At 38.3% G+C, this 22,700-nt stretch overlaps 1 protein-coding gene and 1 pseudogene across 7 annotated transcripts in view; both read left to right on the top strand.

The window, feature by feature from the left end:
- The window catches only part of Kiaa0825 (KIAA0825 ortholog), a 427,987-nt gene that overhangs the window by 129,067 nt on the left and 276,220 nt on the right, over positions 1-22,700 (top strand). For 5 of the 7 annotated variants that reach the window (XM_060383593.1, XM_060383596.1, XM_060383594.1 and 2 more), the window contains 6 exons: positions 250-344; positions 7,606-7,833; positions 9,182-9,447; positions 10,764-10,914; positions 15,310-15,500; positions 18,433-18,615. In XM_060383593.1, the coding sequence (XP_060239576.1) occupies positions 250-344; positions 7,606-7,833; positions 9,182-9,447; positions 10,764-10,914; positions 15,310-15,500; positions 18,433-18,615 (1,114 nt within the window). Of the gene's footprint in view, positions 1-249; positions 345-7,605; positions 7,834-9,181; positions 9,448-9,585; positions 10,076-10,763; positions 10,915-15,309; positions 15,501-18,432; positions 18,616-22,700 lie in introns of those variants that run through there. The other 2 variants (XM_060383598.1, XM_060383599.1) reach the window with 2 other exon arrangements.
- LOC110565765 (heterogeneous nuclear ribonucleoprotein R-like) lies at positions 4,406-6,765 on the top strand (annotated as a pseudogene).

Consider the following 22,700-nt stretch of genomic DNA (forward strand, 5'->3'; position numbering starts at 1 on the left):
AGAGTATAGGTGTGTGTGTCACAAGCATGCAGTGTCTGTGATGATACAGTGCAAAGGCCAGAAGAGGGCATCAGACTCCCTGGAACTAGAGTTACAGACAGTTTTGAACTGCTTGAAGTAGGTGCTGGGAACAGAACCTGGGTCTTCTGGAGGAGAACTAAGTGATTTTAAGGACTTAGCAGTTTCTCCAACCCCTGCTGGTTCCTTTTAAATTAATACTTTTATATTTGTTTTCTTCTCTTTCCTTAGAAATATTGGAGAAATCTAATAGGGAAGTCATGGTAAAGAAACATATAGCAAATGAAACCAATGTTCCCCCAGAGCCATTACTACCAGTAAAAGAGGTGAGACTTTTTCTTTACATTTAACATGGTTATATTTCTATAAACCTATGGTGAATCAAAATATCCATGTTTTCCTTTTGATTCAAAATAATCTTGATTGAACTTTCCTCAGAATTTTTATGCAAAAATCCAGAAGTATTATAGTCAGCTGACTAAACAACAGGTGCTGTTAAGGATGTTGGGAAAAATAATCCTATCCTTATACGCTATTGATGGGAATGTTAATTAAGTCAGCCACAATAGAAATCAGTGTGGAGTTGCCTCCAAAAAGTAAGAAGATAAACCTAACTATATGACCTTCCTGTGCCACTATAGGGTATACACAAGGACTAAAGATAGCTAGTTACCCGGAACAGATTCTGTGTATGCATTATAGATACATAGTTGTTGAAATGCAAGCAAATGAATAAGCTGAAAGGACATGAGCTTTTGACCTGGTCTTTGTTTACTCAGTATTTATGGAACTACAGATTATCATATTAGATGACTAAGCAAGGCTCAGAAAGACAAACAAATGTTTCCTCTCAAAGTGTAGATTCTAGATTAGATAAGACAAGGCTTGTAAGCAGAAGGCAGTCTGTGTTAAAGAGGACTAGTGAAATGGGGGTTAAAAGAGAGAATGAGGGACAATGAATAAAATTAAAACACAGTGAATAGCATGTGAAGATCTCGTAACAAAACCCATTAATGTGCTTAAGTGATATAAGCTAACAAGTTACAAATTTTTTTTTTCAAAAATAAGATGAGTCATTTCTTATTATAAAACCAGTTTATGGAATGGTGTAAAAATAGAAGTCAAGAAATTTTTGTCTCCATCTTGGCTCAGGATCTGTATTTTGAGAATGTGAAATATAGATAATTATTGAAAAGCCAAGCTCGCTTGCTTTCTGTATTGTGGGATTGTCTGTATAATTAAAGGTATTGATAAAACCTTGGAGTACGGAAGTTTCCGAGAAAGATTGAAGTTTCCTACCCCCACCTCTGTGAGCCTGTGGCAGTGCTGTGACTCCCAGTGCTATGCTCTGGTCAGACTGCATTCTTTATGTATGCTTACAGTCCCACTTGGCGGTTGGGCCTTGCCATGGCTTCTGTTGGCAGCCTGGGTCTCTCAAAGCACAGTACCTTGTCTCTGCTCTTCCCTCTGTAGGAGTGACTGTGACCTGCTGCTGTGGTTCACAGCTTGTGCCTGATCTCTCCAATCTTCCCTCACCTAGGTTACTGTTCCTTTTGCATCACTGTAACAAAATACCTGACAAAAGGAATGTAATGAAGGAAGAATGGACCTGTTTATGGTTTCAGATTTCATGTCATCATGAGGATAGAAGTCTGACAGGAGAAGCAGCTCAGTCAAATGCCAGCAGGAACCTGACATGACTGGTCACATTATTGTGGCAAAGCAGGGAGTGTGACAGGAAGCATCCAAAGTCAATACAAGCCAAGGGCATGTCAATAGTGAGCTACTTACTCCCTCGCTGCCCTGATTTCTAACATTCCAGCATCTTCTCCAAACAAGCCCTCCTCTTGTGAGCAAGCATGCAAACATGTGCCTGTATAGCAGCGGTTCACACCTTTCTAATGCTGTGACCCTCTCATAGGGCTCTTAATGTTGTGTGATCCTCCCACCATAAATTATTTTGTTTTTTGTTCATAAGTGTGATTTTGCTACTGTTATGAATTGTATTGTCAATGTGACCCTGTAGGGTCATGACCCACAGGTTGTGATCCACTGCCATAGAAGGTCATTACCCATTCAAATAGTGACAGTAATGTTTTTGAAATTCCTTAAGTGATTTCTGCTTTCTCAATTAATTCTGAGTAATACATTGTATACATATTTTAGAAGACCAGGATACTTGTACTCTGTAAAAGTTCCCCAGCCTAGAAAGTTTCAACAGTAAGAAGAACAAAATCAAACTCAGCATGAATCTAGCATTAGGTACCAGAAGATAAAATATAGTATTTCCTAACTGTTGTGTACAGAAAAGAAAACCCTTCCTTCTTGTTTTTTTGGATTAACTAACAAATGTTCTTTATTTTATGTGTGTGGAATGGAATGTGTGTGATGCCAAATATCAGATAGGAAGAGGAAAAAAAATAAGCAATCTTTCATGAAAACAAACAGACTTCTAGAATATGGTTTCAGTACAGAGTTTTTAGTTTTCTTTGTACAAGCAGTGATTTATGTCTTTGTTCCATTTGTTTGGAAGGGGAATTCATATTGGGGGGAGCATATTATAATCACATATCAATTATCACAGGAAAAGATAATCCCTATACAGAAATTGAAAAAGGGATAGGCCGGTCTAGAGAAATTGACTACATCTACAGCAGTCACTTGCAATTTTTGCCAAACATGTTCCTTGAATAAGTGTTTTTAAGAATGTTTATGCTCTAATAGAGAAATAAGACCTTCACTTATAGGCAAAGAGATTGAATTGTACGCAATATAATTGAGAGATGGATTTATGCTCTATGTTGCCAAAGGATTAAATAAAATTTAGACAGGAAAGTTCAGTTACATTTTAACTATAGTAAAACAAGAGCTGTTATTTTGACTACCAAATTGTAGACTCATGAGCTGTATATAAACCATCTCTATTATTTTCTATAGTTGTACCAAATGTGTCAAAATGATGTTGGATTGGATAGTCATATAAGAAATTAAGCTAATGATTTTAATCTCAGTATTTCCTAGTTTTATTCTGATTCATTCTTGAGTGTGTGAACCAGTCTGTGTGTACACGCGAGTGAGGATGCCTGTATGTCAGGCTACACCAGTGGAGGTCGAAGCATACTGTTCGGGAATCTGCTCTTTCTTGCTACCGTGGGGTCTGGACCTCAAACTGAGGTCATCAGGTTTGCATAGCAAGTTTATTTGCCTCTGTTTTACCCCACTGAGCCATCTCCCAAGTCCTGATCTTAAACTGAAAGCGACCATATAAACCATCCACGTTAACTCAAGGTTTCAGCTAAAAACTCTGATATCAAGAAAAACCAAAAATTCAGTCAGGGATATTTTAAATGTAGTCCAGGATCTACATTTAAAATTATTTTTATTAGTTTTAATGTGGGTAGAGGAATGTTATGTGTCCGTGTGTGGGGGCCAGAGAAGGCCAGAAAGCAAGGCGCTGGATCACTGGGGCTGGAGTTAAAGGAGATTGTGAGGCTCTTGATGTGGGTCTAGGAACTGAAGTCTTTACTTGGCAAGTGCAGTAAGTACTCTCAGCTGCTGAGCCATTTCTCTAGCCCCAAGACCACAGTCTGCTGTAGCTGGCCTCGGTGACATGTTCCTAAAAACAAGTATAGATTTTTGGAGAGCATTAGGGAATTTGGAAGACATCTACGTTCATAGATATATTTCCATATGAGACCAAGAGTTAAAACAAAATTAAGCCAAGTATGCCAATTAGTTTTTGTCCATGTGACACAAGCTAAGGTATTCTGGGAAGAGGGAACTTTAACTGAAGGATTTCTTTCATCAGACTGTCCTGGAGGTGGGTGTGTGAGGATTTCCTTAGTTGATGACTGATGTGGGAGAGCCTATCCCACAGTGCTACCTCAGCACCTAGGTCGTATAAGCTGAGCAAGCTGTGGTGAGCAAGCCAGTGACTGACACCCCTTCACGGTCTCTGCACATGTTCTTGCCTAGACTGCAGTCAGTGATCAACTGTGACTGGTGTGAGGAAGTGAAATAAACCCGTCCATCCCTAAGTTCCTTTTGCTTATGGTGTTTCATCACAGTAATGAAAGCAAATGAGGACATAAAGATTATAACATTTGATTTTTGTTTTGTTTTAAGAGAGAGAAACAACAGGAAGTTCAGTGGCTAGACTGGTAGAAGATCTGGGAGGAATTGAGGGAGGAGAGACTATGATCAAACTGTATTCGGTAAACACCTTCAAATACAAAATAAATTTCAAAAGAGGAAAAGAAGGTACATAGGGTGTTGGCACGTACTCCATTTCTAGTCTCTTCAAAGTGCCTCACACTGATTCTCATGGCCCTTGTCCCCCTACAGTCACTGCCCCGCCCTGCCCACCTGCTCAGCCCTGCGTAATAAAATGGCTAATCAGGTGAATGGTAATGTGATACAGGTAAAAGAAGAGGAAGAACCGATGGATACTTCATTGTACTTGCACAGAACACTTTGTGAGAGTGATAGAGGCAGGCCTCCCACAGAAGGTCTGCTCACAGTGTACTCACAGACACTACATGACAGTGACAGAGGCAGGCCTCCCACAGAAGGTGTGCTCACACAGAGCACTCACACACTGTACTCACACAGTATACTCACACAGAGTACTCGCACAGAACACTATATGACAGTGACAGAGGCAGACCTCCCACAGAAGGTGTGCTCACACAGAGTACTCACACAGAGTACTCGCACAGAATACTATATGACAGTGATATAGGCAGACCTCCCACAGAAGTTGGCACAAAGACTTGAGGAAATATTTCAGACTGGTTGGTAGCTTATGTCAATCTTGATGAAAGAGCAATTGATGCTCTCAGGGAATTTAATGAAGAAGGAGCTCTGTCTGTATTACAGCAGTTCAAGGAAAGTGACTCATCTCATGTTCAGATCAAAAGTGCATTTTTATGTGGAGTTCTGAAGACCTGCAAGCAGAGAGAAACAGCATCAAGGTGCAAGAGTCCACAAAAGGGCCCAAGGAAGCAAAGATCAGGGCCGTGCTTGAGAGCCCTGCTTATACTCTGGATGTAACCACAGGACAGAGCAAGTGTGGTGGTCTCCCACCAGACAGTGTGTACTCCCGTATGCAACCTGGAATCTGAACAGAGGTCTTCGCAGGTGAAATCCCAATAGCCTTTGATGAGGATGAGTTGGTGCCCCTTTCTGAGAAGGCTGGTCCTGTCTGAGATCTATGCCTTATGATGGATCCACTCTCTGGTCAGAACAGAGGATATGCATTTATCATCCTCCAAGGAAAGGAAGTTGCCCAGGAAGCAGTTAAACTGGTGAAAGTTTTATTTGTGAGAGACTTGGCTCTACGAAATATTAGAAAAGTCATTTTCTGAATTTGGAAAACTGGAGAGAGGGAAGAAGTTGAAAGATTATGCATTTGTTCATTTTAAAGACAGAGGAGCTGCTGTTAAGGTTGTGGGTGAAATGAGTGGAAAGAAATAGAAGGGGAAGGAATTGAAATTGTCATAGCTAACCCACAAGACAAGAAGCAGAAAGAGCACCAAGCTGTTAGTCAGGCCTCCAGAGCCCTGCATGGGAAGATTATCATTATCACCCTCCTCCCCTAATGCCACCTCTAGTGAGAGGTGGAGGTCGTGGTGCAGGGAGAAGTGCTGTGGCCACCCCTGGATTATCGTGGTTAAGAGGACTACTCATTGTGGTGGTTGTGACTGTCACCACTATTGTGGAGGCTATGAAGATCCCTACTATGGCCATGATGATGGCTATGCAGTAAGAGGAAGAGGAGGAGGAAAGGGAGGTGGAGGGCTCCACCCCCACCAAGGGGATGGGGAGCACCACCTCCAAGAGGCAGAGCTGGTGAGCATCCTGGGACCACCAAGGGGCTGAAGGGTAGCAGAGGGGGTCCTGCACAACAGCAGAGAGGGTGTGTCTCCTGTCACTTGGGGCATCGAGGGGATGATGTAGGGGGCTAGAGAAGGGCAGATGGGTACACCAGCCTGATTCTAAGCATCATCAGACCAACAACCAACAGGACCTGGGTTCCCAACCCATTGTTCAGCAGCCACTTCAGCAAGGTGGTGATTGATATTCTGGCAACTATAGTTACAATAATGACAACCAAAAATTTTTATCAGGATACTTAATGGGCAACAATGGAAATAGGTAAGTGAGGGATTGAAAATGATACTGGCCAGATAAGATTGGCTCTAGATCTACGTTCTTCAAAACAAAATTGGCGTGACTGTTTCATCTTCAAGGAGCAGTTTGCTGCTTTTTGTATTCACTGAAGAAGTCACTATTGTGTATATACTCAAGGCCTTTTATTTATTTATTTTCTTTTCTAAATGCTCTTGGACATTATTGGGCTTGCAGAGTTCTCTTGTTCTGGGGTTACAATGCTTGTATCGTTCCAGGCTTCATTTTAGAGTTTGAACAAACTGTTAAGTCATGATTTTGCAGAACCTTGGGTTTGGAGAGTTGCTTTTTTGGGATTTGGAATATATTACATAGGAGTATGAAGTATGCTGTAAATAAAAGTACAAGCCAGTGCTCTGCCTTAGTAGTTTTAAGAAATTAAAGCAAAGAGACTTAAGTTTTCTTATATTGAAAATAACCTATGACTGTATATTTTCCATTCTTAGAAACAAGTTAACTGTGTTTTTAAGTTGTTATGACTTCACCTTTTTGAAATTTGCCCTACAAAATTTGTTTGGCTTAAACATCAAAGCCATGACAATTTGTTCTTTGATGTGATTGTATTTCCAATTTCTTGTCCATGTAATATTTCAAAAATATATTGAAAAAATATATTAAAAAAACTCAAAAATATATTCAAAACAAAAAAAAGAGTCAAAGAAAAGCTATCTGAAGGAGCTGCATATAAATATGGGCTATAAAATAAAAATACTGTGAAACCCCTAAGAGAAAAGGAATGATTATGACATCAGTGATGCTCTTTGCACATGCAAAACAGTGCAGACCACTTCACTTCCTCATTTCCTGGAACAAAACTTGTAGTGCCTACCACTTTGTGGATGGAGAGGCTAAATAAAATCTACACAAGTTAAAACCTGGAACAGTGAAATGTGCAGTTTCTCTGAGAAATTTATTTTATTGCTTGCTGTTTTCCTTTTTAGCTTGTCTGGAATCCTGAGATTAAAAGAGAAATCAAAGATTGAATATTAATTGCTAACTTATGTTGCAATTCTTGTTAACAATAAACTGTAAAAAGACTATAAAAATCTAATTTAGACTTTATGAAATGTATTGAATTTAAAGGTTGTTTTATGTGATTGCTTGTAACTGTAGCTTTCAGCTCTCATTAAAGATGGTTTTATTGAACTATACTTAAAAGATTAAGTTTTGAAAAGAGTTTTTGATTAAATCCACTGAAGAATTAAAGTGAGATGTCAGTATATTGCTGTGTGTAAAGAATGTACATTTACATTCACAAGGTAAGAATGGCTTTCAGAGTATATCAAAGAATACCTGTATTCAATATGTTGAATGAAAGTAATAATTTTATATCTGTAACAATTGAAACATTGTTCCTAAGTAAAAATGAATATGATTTTATGTACGTTTCTATTTCAGGCTACTTTATTAGAGTTTGGCTGGAGAGATGCATTTAAAAAAGTCTCTCTTGCCATGGCACACTGCATACCATCTGCCATTGAAGATTTTTTCACAAAGGTCCTTCATCAGGAACAAACTGAAAGGACCTCAGCTGTGAGCTACACTCTGAACCTTGTAAATGTCCCGCAAGTTTGGCGAGATGGTCTCATGTTTCCCGAGGAGGAACAACCAAAGAAAGTTGCCAAGGCAAGTCTTAGACTGCTTCAAAGAGCTGCCAGCTAGCGAGGCAGCTATTTTATTTGTTCTTTTTATTTGTTCTTTCTTCTTGCAAATATAAGCACTCTATAGATAAACCAGTGGAGTTCCTCTCAAAGTATATGGTACTATGAGTTTTTTGTTTTTGGTTTTGTTTTGTTTTGGTGTCTATAGCCCAGAACTACCCAAAAGGACATGCGTCTCTTTGCTAACATTTTCCCCATTATTCTGAGGCAAGCTGATAAGGAGTCTCAGTGAGTTGGGAAGGGCTGAAAAGGCTGGAATGACATGAGGAGTGGAGGAGGTTAAAGGGGATACTGTACCGTCTTGTATTGCTGTGAACTTAGAAAATCTTTTCACCTGAATGAATATCCTATCCTGTTTTGAAAGTCCCCAGAACCTGCCGAGGATATAAAGCAAGTCAGTGTAGATGCCCTGTAGGAAACCCATTGTCAACACAGCAGTCTGTGGTTTTCAGGAGGCCCTGCCTCCTCCCCTCCTACCACCCTGAGGCTCCAGAACCCTCTCTGGGGAGTGCTATTGGTTAGATGCAGGCTGTGCCTTCAGCCATCTACCACCAACAAGGTCAGATACAGATTAAATGGTGAAAGCAGACACATCACATCTGAAATATATGGCCCCCTACTCAGAACAAGAGACTGTCAATGTAGCCAGTCCTCATGAGACCTGATAGGCCAGGGTCAGAGGGAAGTGGAGAAGGACTTCCCCTATCAGTGGACTTGGGGAGGGGCATGGGAGGAAAAGAGAGAGGGAGGGTGGAATTAGGAGGGGATGAGGGAGGGGAGCTACACCTGGGATACAAAGTGAATAAACTGTAATTAATCAAAAAATAAATAAATTTTAAAAAGAAAATGGAAAAAAAAAAAAAGAAGAGACTGCGTGAGATTGTTCCTGTTGCTTCTGGATTATTTAAGCCAAACTGCCATACTATATATTGTTTAGCAAAATATATCAGAAGAAAATTAGGGGACGTTTAAAAATGATATGAAATTAATATCGTGGATACATATTATTTTGAGTTCTGTTGACTACACATAAAGGTATTGTCATGTAAAGCTGCCTCATGAGTTTTTTGTAATATCTGTCTGGTGAGCATAAGGTTTGAAGGTTATATATAGAGAGACATCATTTTGGTATTTCCTTATTTGACATGAAACATTTAACTTTCTACAACTGAGAAATTGATTGTTATAAAGCTGCATCATTTTATTTATGTTAGATGCCAAATTCATTATTTAGGAATTTGGCTCCACTGTACATAAATTACATGATGCTGTCAGAGTACAAATAACTCAGCGCCACATTTATTTCTCCCTAGTTTTGTTCTGACATCATGGAAAAGCTTGATGCAATGCTTCCACTGGCTCTGGCATGCAGAGATGATTCTCCTCAGGAAATCAGAGGGAACCTGGCGGAGGCCTGCTGCAAAGTGGCAACAGCTGTCCTGGAAAGACTGCAGGAGAGAGGCAAGGAGGTTCCTTCCAGAGCACCCCTGAAGAACCTGCACATCGCCCTGTCCTCAGCAGCTTACGTCTCCCAGCGCTTCATGCACTATGATCATCTGATGAAGGAGACAACTAAAAAGTGAGTGTCTTTTAAACTAAGTTGATGCTCATGCTTAAGGAAACACACACTCTTCAGAGTTCAGAAAATCAAATGTTGACAGTAATCACTGAGGAGAACATAATAATATGGTGGATTCTTTTCATTGCTCTTGACTAGGAAATGTTTAAAAGGCCCAGTATGGGTTATACTGAAGTAGTGCAGATAAAAACAAAGGCCATCTCCACTGAAGACATGCACAAAGGAGGGCTCCCTGTTCTGCATGCTGTCCCCTCCGGACAGCACCACAAACTGACCACACAGAAAACATATAAACATCTGTGAAACGCACCCTTGTCGCTTCTCCTTCTAATCCAGCAGGCTGGGGAGAACTGCTGTAGTGAGTAAATGCATCTTAATCCATCATTGTGCCTAGTGGAAGCATGCTGTAGGACATCTATTTAGTAATAAACTAGCCATATTTGAGGAGGAAGCATCTGCCGATCTTAATTCTCATGCACCAGGAGTCTAAAAATACAGTCTGTTTTCTTTGAGGAGCTGAAATCACCATGGGTACTATCAAGTGGTTTCTCTGGTTCCACTTGAACTTTGTAGAACTTACTCTGGCCCTGTGAGAGGAGGATATGGACTCGCCAGTCCAGTGCAGCCCAAGAATCTATTATATATTCTTCACCCATCCTTGATAGTCTCTTAGCTGTGCAAGAAAGAAATGTGACATAAATAGCTGAATATAAAAGCGAAATAAATTTGGCTCTATGTCGGATACAGTTATGTTATTTCTTTAGTTCTCATAAGTCATCAGATGTTGTGATTCATACTTGAATTTATAAACAAAATATGCCAGAAATCACTTCATTTTAGTAGACTATTTTAAAACAGTTTATAAGATAATTGACATCTACAAAATTACAATTTTTAAAAATAAAAAGAGTGTGTTTATGGGATGTGTGATAGCTTTAGAAAAGTTCATCTGACAAGTGTATGTTGTTCTCCAGTACTAATGATAACCTAATGCTTAAATAACGCACTGAGCTCTGATAACAGGCTCACAAAGAATACTTTTAGTTTTGAAAGATGTCTTGACAATACAGTTTGTCTCGAGTTGACGTGCATATTTGTAGAACAGCAGATGTACGTTTTCAAAGGACTTGCAAAACAAAGACGAGCTCCCCCATGCACTTTTCTTCTTGGAAAGTGAATGTGGATACAGCCCTCAGCCTTGGGAGGAAATGAATGATTGATATCTAATAATGAAAACCATTTGTAGTGCTGGAGGTTGTTACCTCCTACTGCACAGACCTTAAATCTCTGTCTCTTTGATCATTCCCTCTGAACAGACCCATATTCCTGGTGCCTGTCCAGCGATATCAGGAATTCATCAACACTGTACAGTTTCAGGTTACGGACTACTGCGTCAGAGTTTGTGCTACAAGCATTTTACAGGATGCCGAGAGCCACCACTGGGATGACTACAAAGCTTTTCATGAGGTGTGAAGCTCAGTTTACTATTCGTCCTTTTTACACAAATATGTTTTACTGCCTACCTGCTTTCTGGCTAATTAGAAACATGAGCTGCGCATTACTAAAACATGGAGGCTGTTAGAATAATATTTTTTAAATATTGAATTTGTATTTAGGAAAAACAGTGTCTTTAGAAACCTGAAATAAATTAGACATCAGAACTCTCCTTCTGCTTCAGAGCAAAAATAACTTAACTTGAGTTGCAGGATTGCAGTACTGTATGAACCGAGATATAATGAGATTCGGTGACAACCTGGAGATAGCTTGGCTCAGTCCTTTGTGTTTTTCCAAAGCTACCAGGGAGAGGTGTCCCTTGCACCTTTTCTTACTATGTGTTTTCATCTTGTTTGATAAATACTTGTTGTGAATCAGCATTGCTTTTACGCTTATTTTTTACTTCTCATTCTTAAAGTATATTTTAGACGTGTCTTTTCATTTTTTGCTTTACTATTTTCATTTAGCTTATGTTTTGAAATCCCAAATACCTACCCCAAATGAAAGCCAAATAATCCCCAACCAAACTGAGAATCAATTAAAATTATTCACGGCCAGGCTTCATTAGTTTCTTTTCCACTCAATCATACAGATTATATGTAGATCGTATAATATTTGAAATTAATTCCATGCAAGGGTAAAATATTTGCATATCTTAAAAAAAGGTATTTGAAGTTTAAAAGTTTCAATAACCAGGGTCATCTTTATTAGCTTTTCCGTTGCACCCTTTCTCCTGGATCACAGCTTCTGATTTTCATTTTGCTTGATTGTCGAGCCCCTCTGAAGTGTTTAGAAAAGGAGGGTGGGCTTTGCTCAGCAGTCACTCTTGCCATCCTTCAGCACAGGCTGTGTTTGTGCCTGAGATGGAATAGATGCTGTTAAAACAGAGTAGCCGCTAATAAGAAACTCTTAAAGACTTTCCCGCTTTCCTCAGTCTGTCTCATCTCTCCTTAGAGTCCTCCCCAGATAGTTTTCTCTTTGTAAGAGCATCCATACACCGTTTTCCAAACTCAGTGTACTTCAAACATTAGTGGTAGCAGCGAGCAGAGCGAGGGAAAGTAGCGCAGCTGGTGGCCTGAGATAAGAATGGAAGTATTGGTCCTTCCCTCTCCTGGCAGCATAACAGACTCTCTACTTGTCCTGAGGAAAAAAGAGAGACAGAAATGGAACCATCATGTTTCAAACTATTTCAATGTCAAGGTACCAATGGACAATTTTGTATGATGTCTTCAGTGAGGAATAGGTATCATCTCAGTATATAATCAGGATATTTATTTTCTCTTATGCAAATCAGAGACTAGAACAGTTGTGCAGTGTAAATAATAAGTGTATTGCGTTGAGAACCTGTTATTGGAGTTCCTGAGTCTTTAAAAAACAAAAACAAATTACCATGTAACACACAGTTCTTAGATCTTATGACAAGGCTTTAGTTTCAAAGACAGAAATGAAGAAACTATTACTATGTGATTACATGGTGCTTGAGTTTCTGTATACTTACATGGTCAGTAGTTACAGTTTAATTGCAGAGTTAATGGTTGTTATTTATGTATAGAAGAAAATAAAGTGATACTGCTTTTCTCTTTACAAAAACTAAGATGGTTCAGAAAACAGCCCTGGTTTTAAACTGTTTTGACAAGTGGTGTACCTGGCGCAGTTGTGTCTCATTTATTGAATCCTTTTACTCCTCTCCCCCACCATGCCCCATCTGATTTGTGGAACAGAACTACATTTGGGAAAGCTTGTTTTACAAGGAAAGAGATGATGCTGATTGGAAATGAAGCGTTAGGTAGAGGTCTCAGGGAAACCTATGGCCTTGTGCGCGGTTGAAGAGAAAACAGGAAAAGAATGTACAACCCAGGGGAGACTGTTTGCTCATGTCTTGCGATAGCAACTGAACTACAGACATATATTTCTATGTTCTAAGCCTGTCAAGGCTTCAGGAGCCAAAGAGCTGGCTCCCTCCCTCTCAACTGAAGTGTCGGTAAGATGGTACAATGGTTTTTGGGATTGCATGTTTAAAATTAAGCTTTTTGTTTAGTTGACATCTGCTCAATTTTACTAACTTGTGTTTTCCCATAGTCAAAAAGTAAAGACTATCTGTTCAGAGATAATACTGAGTGGCTTCCATAATAAAGCCCAGCTGCTTGTTTCCTGATATATAATCTAAGCAAAAGCTCACATCTGTTTATATTATAGTGGGTTTACAAAAATAACAGATGTTTACTACACAATACTTTTCAAATGACAACAAGCAGGGAAACAGGTCAAAAAAGTGGAGTCATATTTAGCTTAATGAAAGCCTCCCTTCATGCACCCATGCTGGAGTTGTATTCGTTTCGAAAGAATTGCCAGAACAAAGGGAATTTTGTGAGACCTTCTCATAAGCATGAATCAGTTTATAGTCTTTAAAATGCACATAGTACATTTTGAGCAGAAAAAAAAAATCTTTGTGACAAAAGATAAATATAAAAGAACTGGTTTTCTTTATTTTGAAAATAATGACAAATCTTGTTGATCTCACTATTATTAGGATACATTTCTCATGCCCAGTCCCAGCATCCACAGGGTTCAAGAATCCTTTTCATTTACAACATCTGAAGCTCTGAGTGGATCAAGCTTTGAGATTCCTCTCTTAGTTTGACAAGAGTTCTTAGAACACATCACGAAGCAAATAGAGCATTGGTTTTGATTGGTTTTTAATTTTGTATGTTTCTTTAAGTAGTGTAGCCCATCTAATTGGGAAGTCAGGAACCACCTATTCCAAGTCCCTTTCTGTTCGAACTGGACTCTGATGCTTTTGATCCACGTTTCCTACGCAAACAATAGTAGTTCCACTCTTTTTTGTATTACCATTTGAAAATCAATCACTATTATTTTGATGACTGCAGTATTGTAGTCATCAACATCACCACCAACATAATGCCATGTGAAGAAATGCCTGCCTGAGAAGCTGGTAGCTCTTGGGTTAGGAGCAGAGCAGTCTGGTTCGGCTTATCTTATGAGACAGGATTTCACTTTGTAAGGCAGAGTGGCCTGGAACTTGTCCTAGAGCTCAGCCTGGCTTCAAGCTCATGTCAGGCCTTCCTTCCTGCCATTCAAGTGCTGGGATGCAGGAGAGGCCCATCACACCAGCCACGAGCAGGCATTTCTTAGATAACACTGATTTGAAAATGTACCAGTGCACACAGCAGATTGCAAAAGAGAAATATTTAGGAATAAAGGAGGAAATTTGTTTTAATATTTTATTCTTTATTATTTATACAGTATTCTACCTTTATGTGTGCTTGCATGTATGCCTGCATGCCAGAAGAGGGCACCAGATCTCATTGTTGATGGTTATGGCTAGGAATTGAACTCAGGACCTTTGGAAGTATAGCCAGTTCTCTTAACCTCTGAGCCATCTCTCCAGCCCCCAAGGAGGAAATTGTAATGGCTTATGTTTTGATAAAAGAGAAACATATTTGAAGAATTCATTCTATTCTTATTTCAGATACTCTCTTAATCTGGTTTGAAGAAATGAGGTCAAATAACTACTGAACCTCCCCAAGAGCATTTGACCTAAGTAATGCTTCTTGCAAATCACACTACCTTCTCACTGCCTGTTCCCTTGGGCCTGTTCCCTTCAGCCTGGCCACTGTTGGGTTCCCATCTGCAGTCAGGCAAAACTAGTTCACAGAAACAAGCTCTGTGGAGGAATAGGGAAAAATGAGAGGCTGACCCCTTGAAAGTATGTGAAAATGTTAAATGATGATAATATGTGACTACACTTTACAAAGTGGTGTCAACAATAGATCACTATTTATCTATTGCTAGTATAAACCAGTATTATATATATATAATATATATAGCCCAATGTATTCTGCAGTAGTTAAGCACCACACTTGGTTTCATGAATGCTCCTAAGATTTAGTGCACATGTTTGTTATCAGTCCTCTTATTCCATTATAGTATGGAACCCGAAAACTTTGTAAAATTAGCTCAGCAATGCCAATCATCTGAGAGAAATGTGCCTCCATAAAAAAATGTTAACAGATTTTAATTGTAGAGAATCAGCATGACTTGTTAAACCACTACAAAGCTGATGCTTAAATTTTAGAGAGTAGATCAGGACAAGGCACATCAGCAGTGTACCAGGTTAAATGCTTGTGGTCTGGATTTACACTAGAATATCTGATTCATAATTGAAATAAAACGTATGTTCCTTTGTCAATATGATGTTTAACATCTTGTCTGAAATCTTTCTTGGTCATCTAGCATGGCAGACTTTCCAGTGATTTCCTTTCAGCCTGAACTAATTAGGTTCACAGGAAGCAAACTGACATTTCAGGAGATGTGATTCTCTTGTTTAATGTGTGATGATTTTGCCAGGGGGAAAGATGCTCCTTCTCCATCCAGATGTGGCATTACTTCATCTGGGCTGTGCATCATGATCTCTGGACCATACTGCCCCCTAAACTGGCCCAGGAGATTCTAGCGGAGCTGCTGGAGAAATCCTTGGGTCTCCTTGCCTCCAGATATGCCCAGGCCCATCCGAGTCCCAAGAGAACGGAACAGATAAGGTAATGAAAGCTGCTCTTCAAGAAGACATTTTTTGATGAGATGAGCTTGTAAAGCAGAACGAGAATTTGAGGTTCAAGACAAAATTGTGTTTAGTGCCTTTGTAACTCCCAGGGGGAGAGGATGCCATTCTTCTGAGCCATTTGAGAAGAAAATGCTTGGGTCAGAACGACTTCCCCGCCCTTCCGCCTTCCACCTGCATTACAGCCACTTTGCCCATAAGAAATGTTCCCATGTGTGACTAGGTTGAATGTACACAAAAATAAGGTAAGAGCAAATTAAACCCCTAGAGGGCTGTCTCTGCCATGAACTCAGTTGCCTGCTCTTTGATCTTCCCCCTGGTGGGGTGGCCCTTCTAGGCCAGCTAGGAAGAGGACCCAGGCAGTCCTGATGAGACTTGATATGCTAAGGTCAGATGGTAGGGAAGGAGGACCTCCCACATCAGTGGACTAGGGGGAGGGGGAGGGGATCAGAAGGAGGGAGGGTGTGACTGCAAGGAGATGAGGGAGGGGGCTTCAATTGGGATATAAAATTGAATAAAAGTAAATCATAACAATAACTATTATTATTATCATATTAAAAATTAGGGCCCTGTAGCAGAGAAAACAACAACTATGCTGTGACGGAGCAGTGAATCCGACTTCTTGGTCCTAGGCAACTAAGGGACTTTAGCCTTTTATTTACTTAGTGTATGCAGTTTTCAGGTGGAGTAGCTATCTTCATTAAGGAATCTACTTTGTTTTAAACATATTCTAGCCTGCCGTGGTAGTGAACATCTTTAGTATCAGCACTTGAGAGACAAAGGCAGGCAAATCTCTGAGTTCAAGGCCGACCTGGTCTATAAAGCCTGTTCCAATTCAGCCAGGCCTACACAGAGAACCCCATTGATTGTCCAGGCTTTCCCTTCATTTTTCCTTTTACCCCTCTATATATTACTGAAAGCCAACTGAAGAAAATGGGAACTTGTAGAAAATAGGAAGGAAAAGACACTAATTTAAATAAAAGACTGAATTAAAATGCAATTCTAGTATTTTGTCAGTGAGTATTTTGCAAATGAGCTTAGTGACAACAGTGAGCTACATGGAGGAGGCTTTTTAAAATAGATAACTTGCCTACCGTGATTAAAACCTGGATTTAGATATGAAATAATATTTTCAGATATAGTTCTGAAGAAACCCACAGACATCAGAGACTTCCTTTTTGTCTTTATTTCTGGCCGGAGAAACCATTTCCTAATCATGTTCTTGTAAAGCACACTGTGATTTGAAGGGCATTTAGGTCATGCTACAGTGTTTCATAAATATGGTATTCTGCACAGGCTGTTTTGAATTACCGATCAAGCTGTTTTTAAAGAAATTGAACTCTGAAGGATAGATGTACAATTCTTTTTCAGAGTAAAGGATACCTTCACTCCTTCTCTCATGAAGCATAAATCACTTTTGGCTATAATGTGGCCCATCATTAACAGACATTTTGTGAAACTGAATTTACAGTTATATAATGAGTTAGTAATATATTTAATTAATTAATGGCACTATAAAGACATTGATTTCTTATGTTTTTGATGATCATGAAAATTTAGAATTACTGCTTTTAATTTTTCTATGTGAAATATATAAGTATTTATATTGAGAGGTTAATAATAAACCATAATTATTGTAGAAATCTAAAAATGTGTGTGTACGTATGTGTGTGTATGTTTCTTGGAATAGAAACTGTTAACAATTACAGTTAAAAAAAGCTAAAATTGAACCTTCCTAATGGTGATTATTGATAATTGTCAGTGGTTACTAAACTCTAGTAGTCTCCATAGAGCATATGACCAAAACTATATGAATTATATCTATATGAATTATATCTATATGAATTATGCATGTATTATATGTTACTAATACATATGTGTATGTATATAAGTATATGTGTGTATATACACACATATGTATATATGTGCAAATATGTACCTATGTTCACATGTACAAATGTACACACGTATACAGATATATACCTATATATATATACACATGTATACACACATATATATATCTGTAAATACACATACATGCCCATATATTTTTATATATGCATGTATACATATACACCTTTCACATACTGTATTCATGAGTTTGGAATGTTGGTCCTCAAAAATATGTACAATTAGTGTGTGTTGATTATGGTGAAAATGTATTTAAATTTTTAAACAAAACGCGAGCAATGGAAATAAAATGTTTATGAGTAAGATAAATAATGGAGTCTTCTTTCACAAATAACTATAATTTTAGGAATTTCTGAACATATTCCCAAATTTCTGAATTTCTCAGTTTGTGCTTCAGTTGCATGCCTTCTTTTCCTCCTCCTTCAAGGAGAGTATGTTACCTGACCTTATGACTTCTTTCTGGCAGTTTACATGTGGATGACATGGAGACAGGTTCTCTAGCAAATATCAAATGTGTGTGTGTGTGTGTGTGTGTGTGTGTGTGTGTGTGATAGCACATTTTTCTTCTTAACCAGCTCTAATTTTGCTCACATTGATTTCAAGGCCAGCCTCCTGAGCTTCTGGAAGAGAATTCTGATAGTGCAAAGCAAATACTCTTTTTTATAGAATATATGTGTCACAATAATAATTAAAAAAAATATCGTGAAATTGGGAGGGAGCCCAGGGAAATTTGGAGTAAAATGAACTGACAGGAACTATTTACATGCAGCAGTCATGTATGAAGTTCTCAAAGAATGAAAAATATTAAATGAAAATAAACAAAACCAAAGCATTGACGTATTTATATATGTTTATGTTTACATTTATATATACATATAAATACCTCTGTTATCTCACCATATCTTTCTATTCTTACATACTTTTATAAGAGACAGACTAGAGTGTATACCAAAAAACCCAGAACATTCATTGTTTCACATGATTCTCTCTCTTTCCAATAGGCTTGATGTCACGGCAATCTTAATGTGCACTGAGAACATATTATGGTCAGTTTGTAGCTCTGCACAAGAGATTCAGAATCCTCATAAGTATAACAACAACAAAATTTTTAAAATTCATACTCACTGCAACAATCTCTTTACAACATTAGCTATTTTGACATCACCATTGACAGAATTATATAAGTAAGTATCAAATATATTTTGCGTAACCAAGTTGTTTTCATGCCTGATATTGAACTCTGTATTTAATACCATGTAGAAGTACTCTGAAGTATATTTTTAATATCATAATTTTGGATGTTTTATAAGTTGAGCAGGAACCAGTTCTCAAAGCTATTTAGTCCCACTGATGTGCTTTGTGTCAGTAGGTCTCATTTAGTTAATAGCCTGTAATACATTTTAAACTTTACTTTTTGATTTTCTGGGTTTTGAAACATTGTTACTATACACTAAGGTGAGCTTTTACTGATGAAATCCTTCTATCTCAGCCTCCCAAGTACTGGGATTATGAGTTTGCACATGCCAGACTTTGAATGTGGTCTATTGGATATGTGTGTATGTGTTTGTGTGTGTGTTTGTGTGGGTGTGGGTGTGGTTATGTGTGTAATAGTTTTTAATGTTTTAAAGACTCATTCTTTATGATGGATATATGGGGGTGTGCACAGATGGGTGCTGGAACTTCTGAGTTCAGAAGTTGTGAGATCACTAGAACTGGAGGTTGTAAGCTGTCCAGTGTCAGTGATGGGAATTGAACCTATGTCCTGTTCAAGAACAGTATTCTCTTTTAAGCACTGAACTGTCTCTTGAGCACCAGTAGATTTCACTTTTATGTAAGATAATTGGTTCTAGCTTTAATAATTTTTTTAAATGTACATGTGCTCAAATCTGAAAAAGATCTAAAAAGCCTCATGTTTTCTTTCTTTCATGGGGTGGGGAGTATTCAATCAATGGTTTCTCTTATGTGTAGCTCTGGCTCTCCTGGACTTGCTTTGTAAACCAGGATCTATCTGCCTGCCTCTGCCTCCCTGAGTGCCAGGATTAGAGACATGTGCCACCACAATGGGCTGGCCTTAGGCTTTCAACAAATCTGGCACAGGGATTTTAATATTAGGTTTCAAAGGCCTAACTAGTTATGGCAAGTAGAAACAGATAGGTAATGTGGAAGAAGGGGGAGATAGAAAGACCCAGAGGGGACAGGGACTCCACAAGGAGCCCAAAAGAGCCAAAAAATCTGAGCCCAGCAGGTTTTGCAGAGAGAGTGACCATGTTTTATGAAACCAAGGACCATGCAAGGAGAGGACTTAGACCCCCCCTGCTCAGATGCAGTTCATGCACAGCTCAGTCTCCATGTGTGTGTCCTAGTAAGGGGAGCAGGGTCTGTCTCTGGCATGAACTCCATTGCCTGCACTTTGATCACCTCCCACTGGAGGGGTGGCCTTACTAGGCCACAGAGAAAGAGGATCTCATTAGACAGTCCTGATGAGACCTAGTAGGCTAGGGTCAGATAGTAGGTGAGGAGGTCCTCTCCTATCAGTGGACTGTGGAAGGCCCTGGGGGGGAAGAGGGAGAGAAGGTCAGACTAGAAGGAGAGAGAGAGGGGGCTACAGCCAGAATACAAATGAATAAATAATAATAATAATAATAATAATAAATTAGAAATACTAATTGAAAAATAAATAAGTTAGCAAAATATAAAAATTCAGGCTAATTTCAATTTCAGTTTAGCTTGATTCTCCCATAAACCTTATAATAGACTTTATGAAAAAACTTCTAGAGTGTATACCACAAGCAAAATCACTTTTTAATTTAATGTGGTTTTTCATATCATTTAAAAATGATAATTAAAAAAATTTCCTCCAAATCTATTCTCTATAGTCAAAGAATAAAGAATTATCTACTCTTACTTTATTGGATAGTAAAAAGTTCACATAATATTTTCCTACTTATGTTAAATTAGGCAGAACTGTCTTTGCTTTCTGATGATAGTGATATATACATTTTTATTCTGACTATATCCTCGGACATACATGGTCAATGCTGAAAAAGTAATTAACAACTTTGTTTCCAGTTTCCCACTCTGACTTGAAGCATGCCCATTACTGACAGATCCTTCCTTCTTGAAAACAAACTAAAAACTTGTTTTAGAAGCAGAGAACTCTATCAGAGAAGAGAAGGAACAGTGAGTAAAACCACCACAAGGTTGAGATTACATATAAATGGTTTATAATATAAAAAGCTTAAATTTGAAGCCCCTAATAAATCCTAGTGAAATAAACTGATTTACCAAGGTTGAAAAAAAAATTGCTATGCTCTCAGTTCAATGGGTCAGTTCATCTCAGAAAAAGGCCCTGTGAAAACCAAGAACAAAGCTGACAAATTTCATGGATTGGTCATGGTTAGCAATATTGAATTTCATGGTTTGTCACAGGAGAACTGAAAAATTTTAACCCCAAAATGCATTTGTAAAACAAATAAATTGTGATCTCAGATTGCAAATTTTAATAATAATAATGAAGCCTACATTCATTATTTTTAACCTATGGCCTTTGATACATTTTTTTAACAACTATGCAAGTACTCAAATCTCCATGATTTGTGCATTTGTGACCTCACTCAGCATATTTAAATTGCTAATTTCAACCAGGATTATGGAACATTTTGTTTCTTAATGTTGCCTATAGTGTTGCTTAATATAAAACATAGGCCTATGTTGCTTTCATGGATGAGCAAAAATCTAAACTACATTTTCATGTTTTTAGTAGTTCTCAATGCAAAAATATTCATAACTTTGATCCATTCATGTTGATTCCATTTTTGTTGTCTTACTGCAATATAAATCAAATCTTTGAAATGTGTTTTGGCTTTTGTGACAAAGGAAACTTATAAGGCATTGTGTTCTTCACCAAGTAGGGAGGTATGTGTTTTATGAAACCCTGTTGGCATTGGAGCTACTTTAACAACTGAAATACGAAGTGCTTATAGTATTAATATTCCAAAAGGCCTCATCTCCAGCTCATCACAAACATTCAGCATGCGCTCTGAGGCCATGGGGAAGGGAGAGTAACAATAAGATGTTGAAACTATTGAATTTTTATGAGCTGTACCTGTGATTGTCATTTGGCATGACATGCCTTGGAAGAAGGGGACTGCCTTTCTTTCAAGTGGTTCTCACAGATAAGCTCTAAGTGTGTTCCTGTTGAGCCGAGTGTAGGACCACTAAATCTCAGGGCAAGAATATGTGATTTTAAAAATCCTTTCAGGGAGAATGAAACCTAACAAAAAATGTTAAAAATGTGTGTTCTTTTCTAAGCTTGTCTTCATGAATTTCTGATAAATGTCGTGAAAAAAAAAAAAAGTAGTTTAGATTTGGCCTCCAGGGAAAAAGCCCCAGTGAGACATAAAACACCTGCACCAATCTCCCAGCATGCTTGTTGCGTCCTCCTTCCTGGAGGCAGCTTTTGTCAGCATCCTGTCCCATATACACACATGCATGACATATGGCTTTCTGGATTGGAGTTTGCATGTAGACTCTTTGTTTTAGTTTGTATAACAAGTTAAAAATTATTTCCTAAATGGGCTAAAGGCATGACCCATCAATATGTGTGAGTGTTTGGAATCAACTCTTAGAACCCTACTCTGCCACACCAAAAATGCTTATTCTAAAAATTTAGACAAGTGCAACTTGATTCTGTTAAAACAAAATACTGTTGCCTTCCTAAACCTCATGATTATGTGCAAGGGGCACAACAGAGAGCTATTAATCTGGTCCCAAGTAACTAGGAAATATTGATAAATTATGAATGTTAAAATTAAATACTATGTATCCAACATATTTTGATATGTCATACCAAAACTTATAATTGTAGAACTGGATGTGAGTTGGTAGTCCCAACATTTATTAACATAGAAGAGTGGTATTTCAGTATAAATGTGAATATGCCAGTCAAAGATTAGCATCATAGGAAACAGGGAAGGATGTTTAACACTAAGCTAAAGAATAGTAGTCTTATGTTGGAGTTAATTTGCAATGACTCATATGGCTTTTGAGTCACTGAATTCCAGAGTGCTACCAATGTTGTACCATAGTTCTCCTTTAAAACCGTGCTCATGTTGGATCCTTTGAGGTTGTGATCTTAGTCTGTATATATATATATATATATATATATATATTTTTTTTTTTTTTTTTTTAACTATTTCACAGTCTCCAGGGAAGGACTTCTTTTCAATGAAAACTTTTTATATCTCAAGAATGAATGACACAGTTTGAA

This window comes from Meriones unguiculatus, chromosome 5 (assembly GCF_030254825.1).
Source record: "Meriones unguiculatus strain TT.TT164.6M chromosome 5, Bangor_MerUng_6.1, whole genome shotgun sequence".
Lineage (NCBI taxonomy): Eukaryota > Metazoa > Chordata > Mammalia > Rodentia > Muridae > Meriones > Meriones unguiculatus.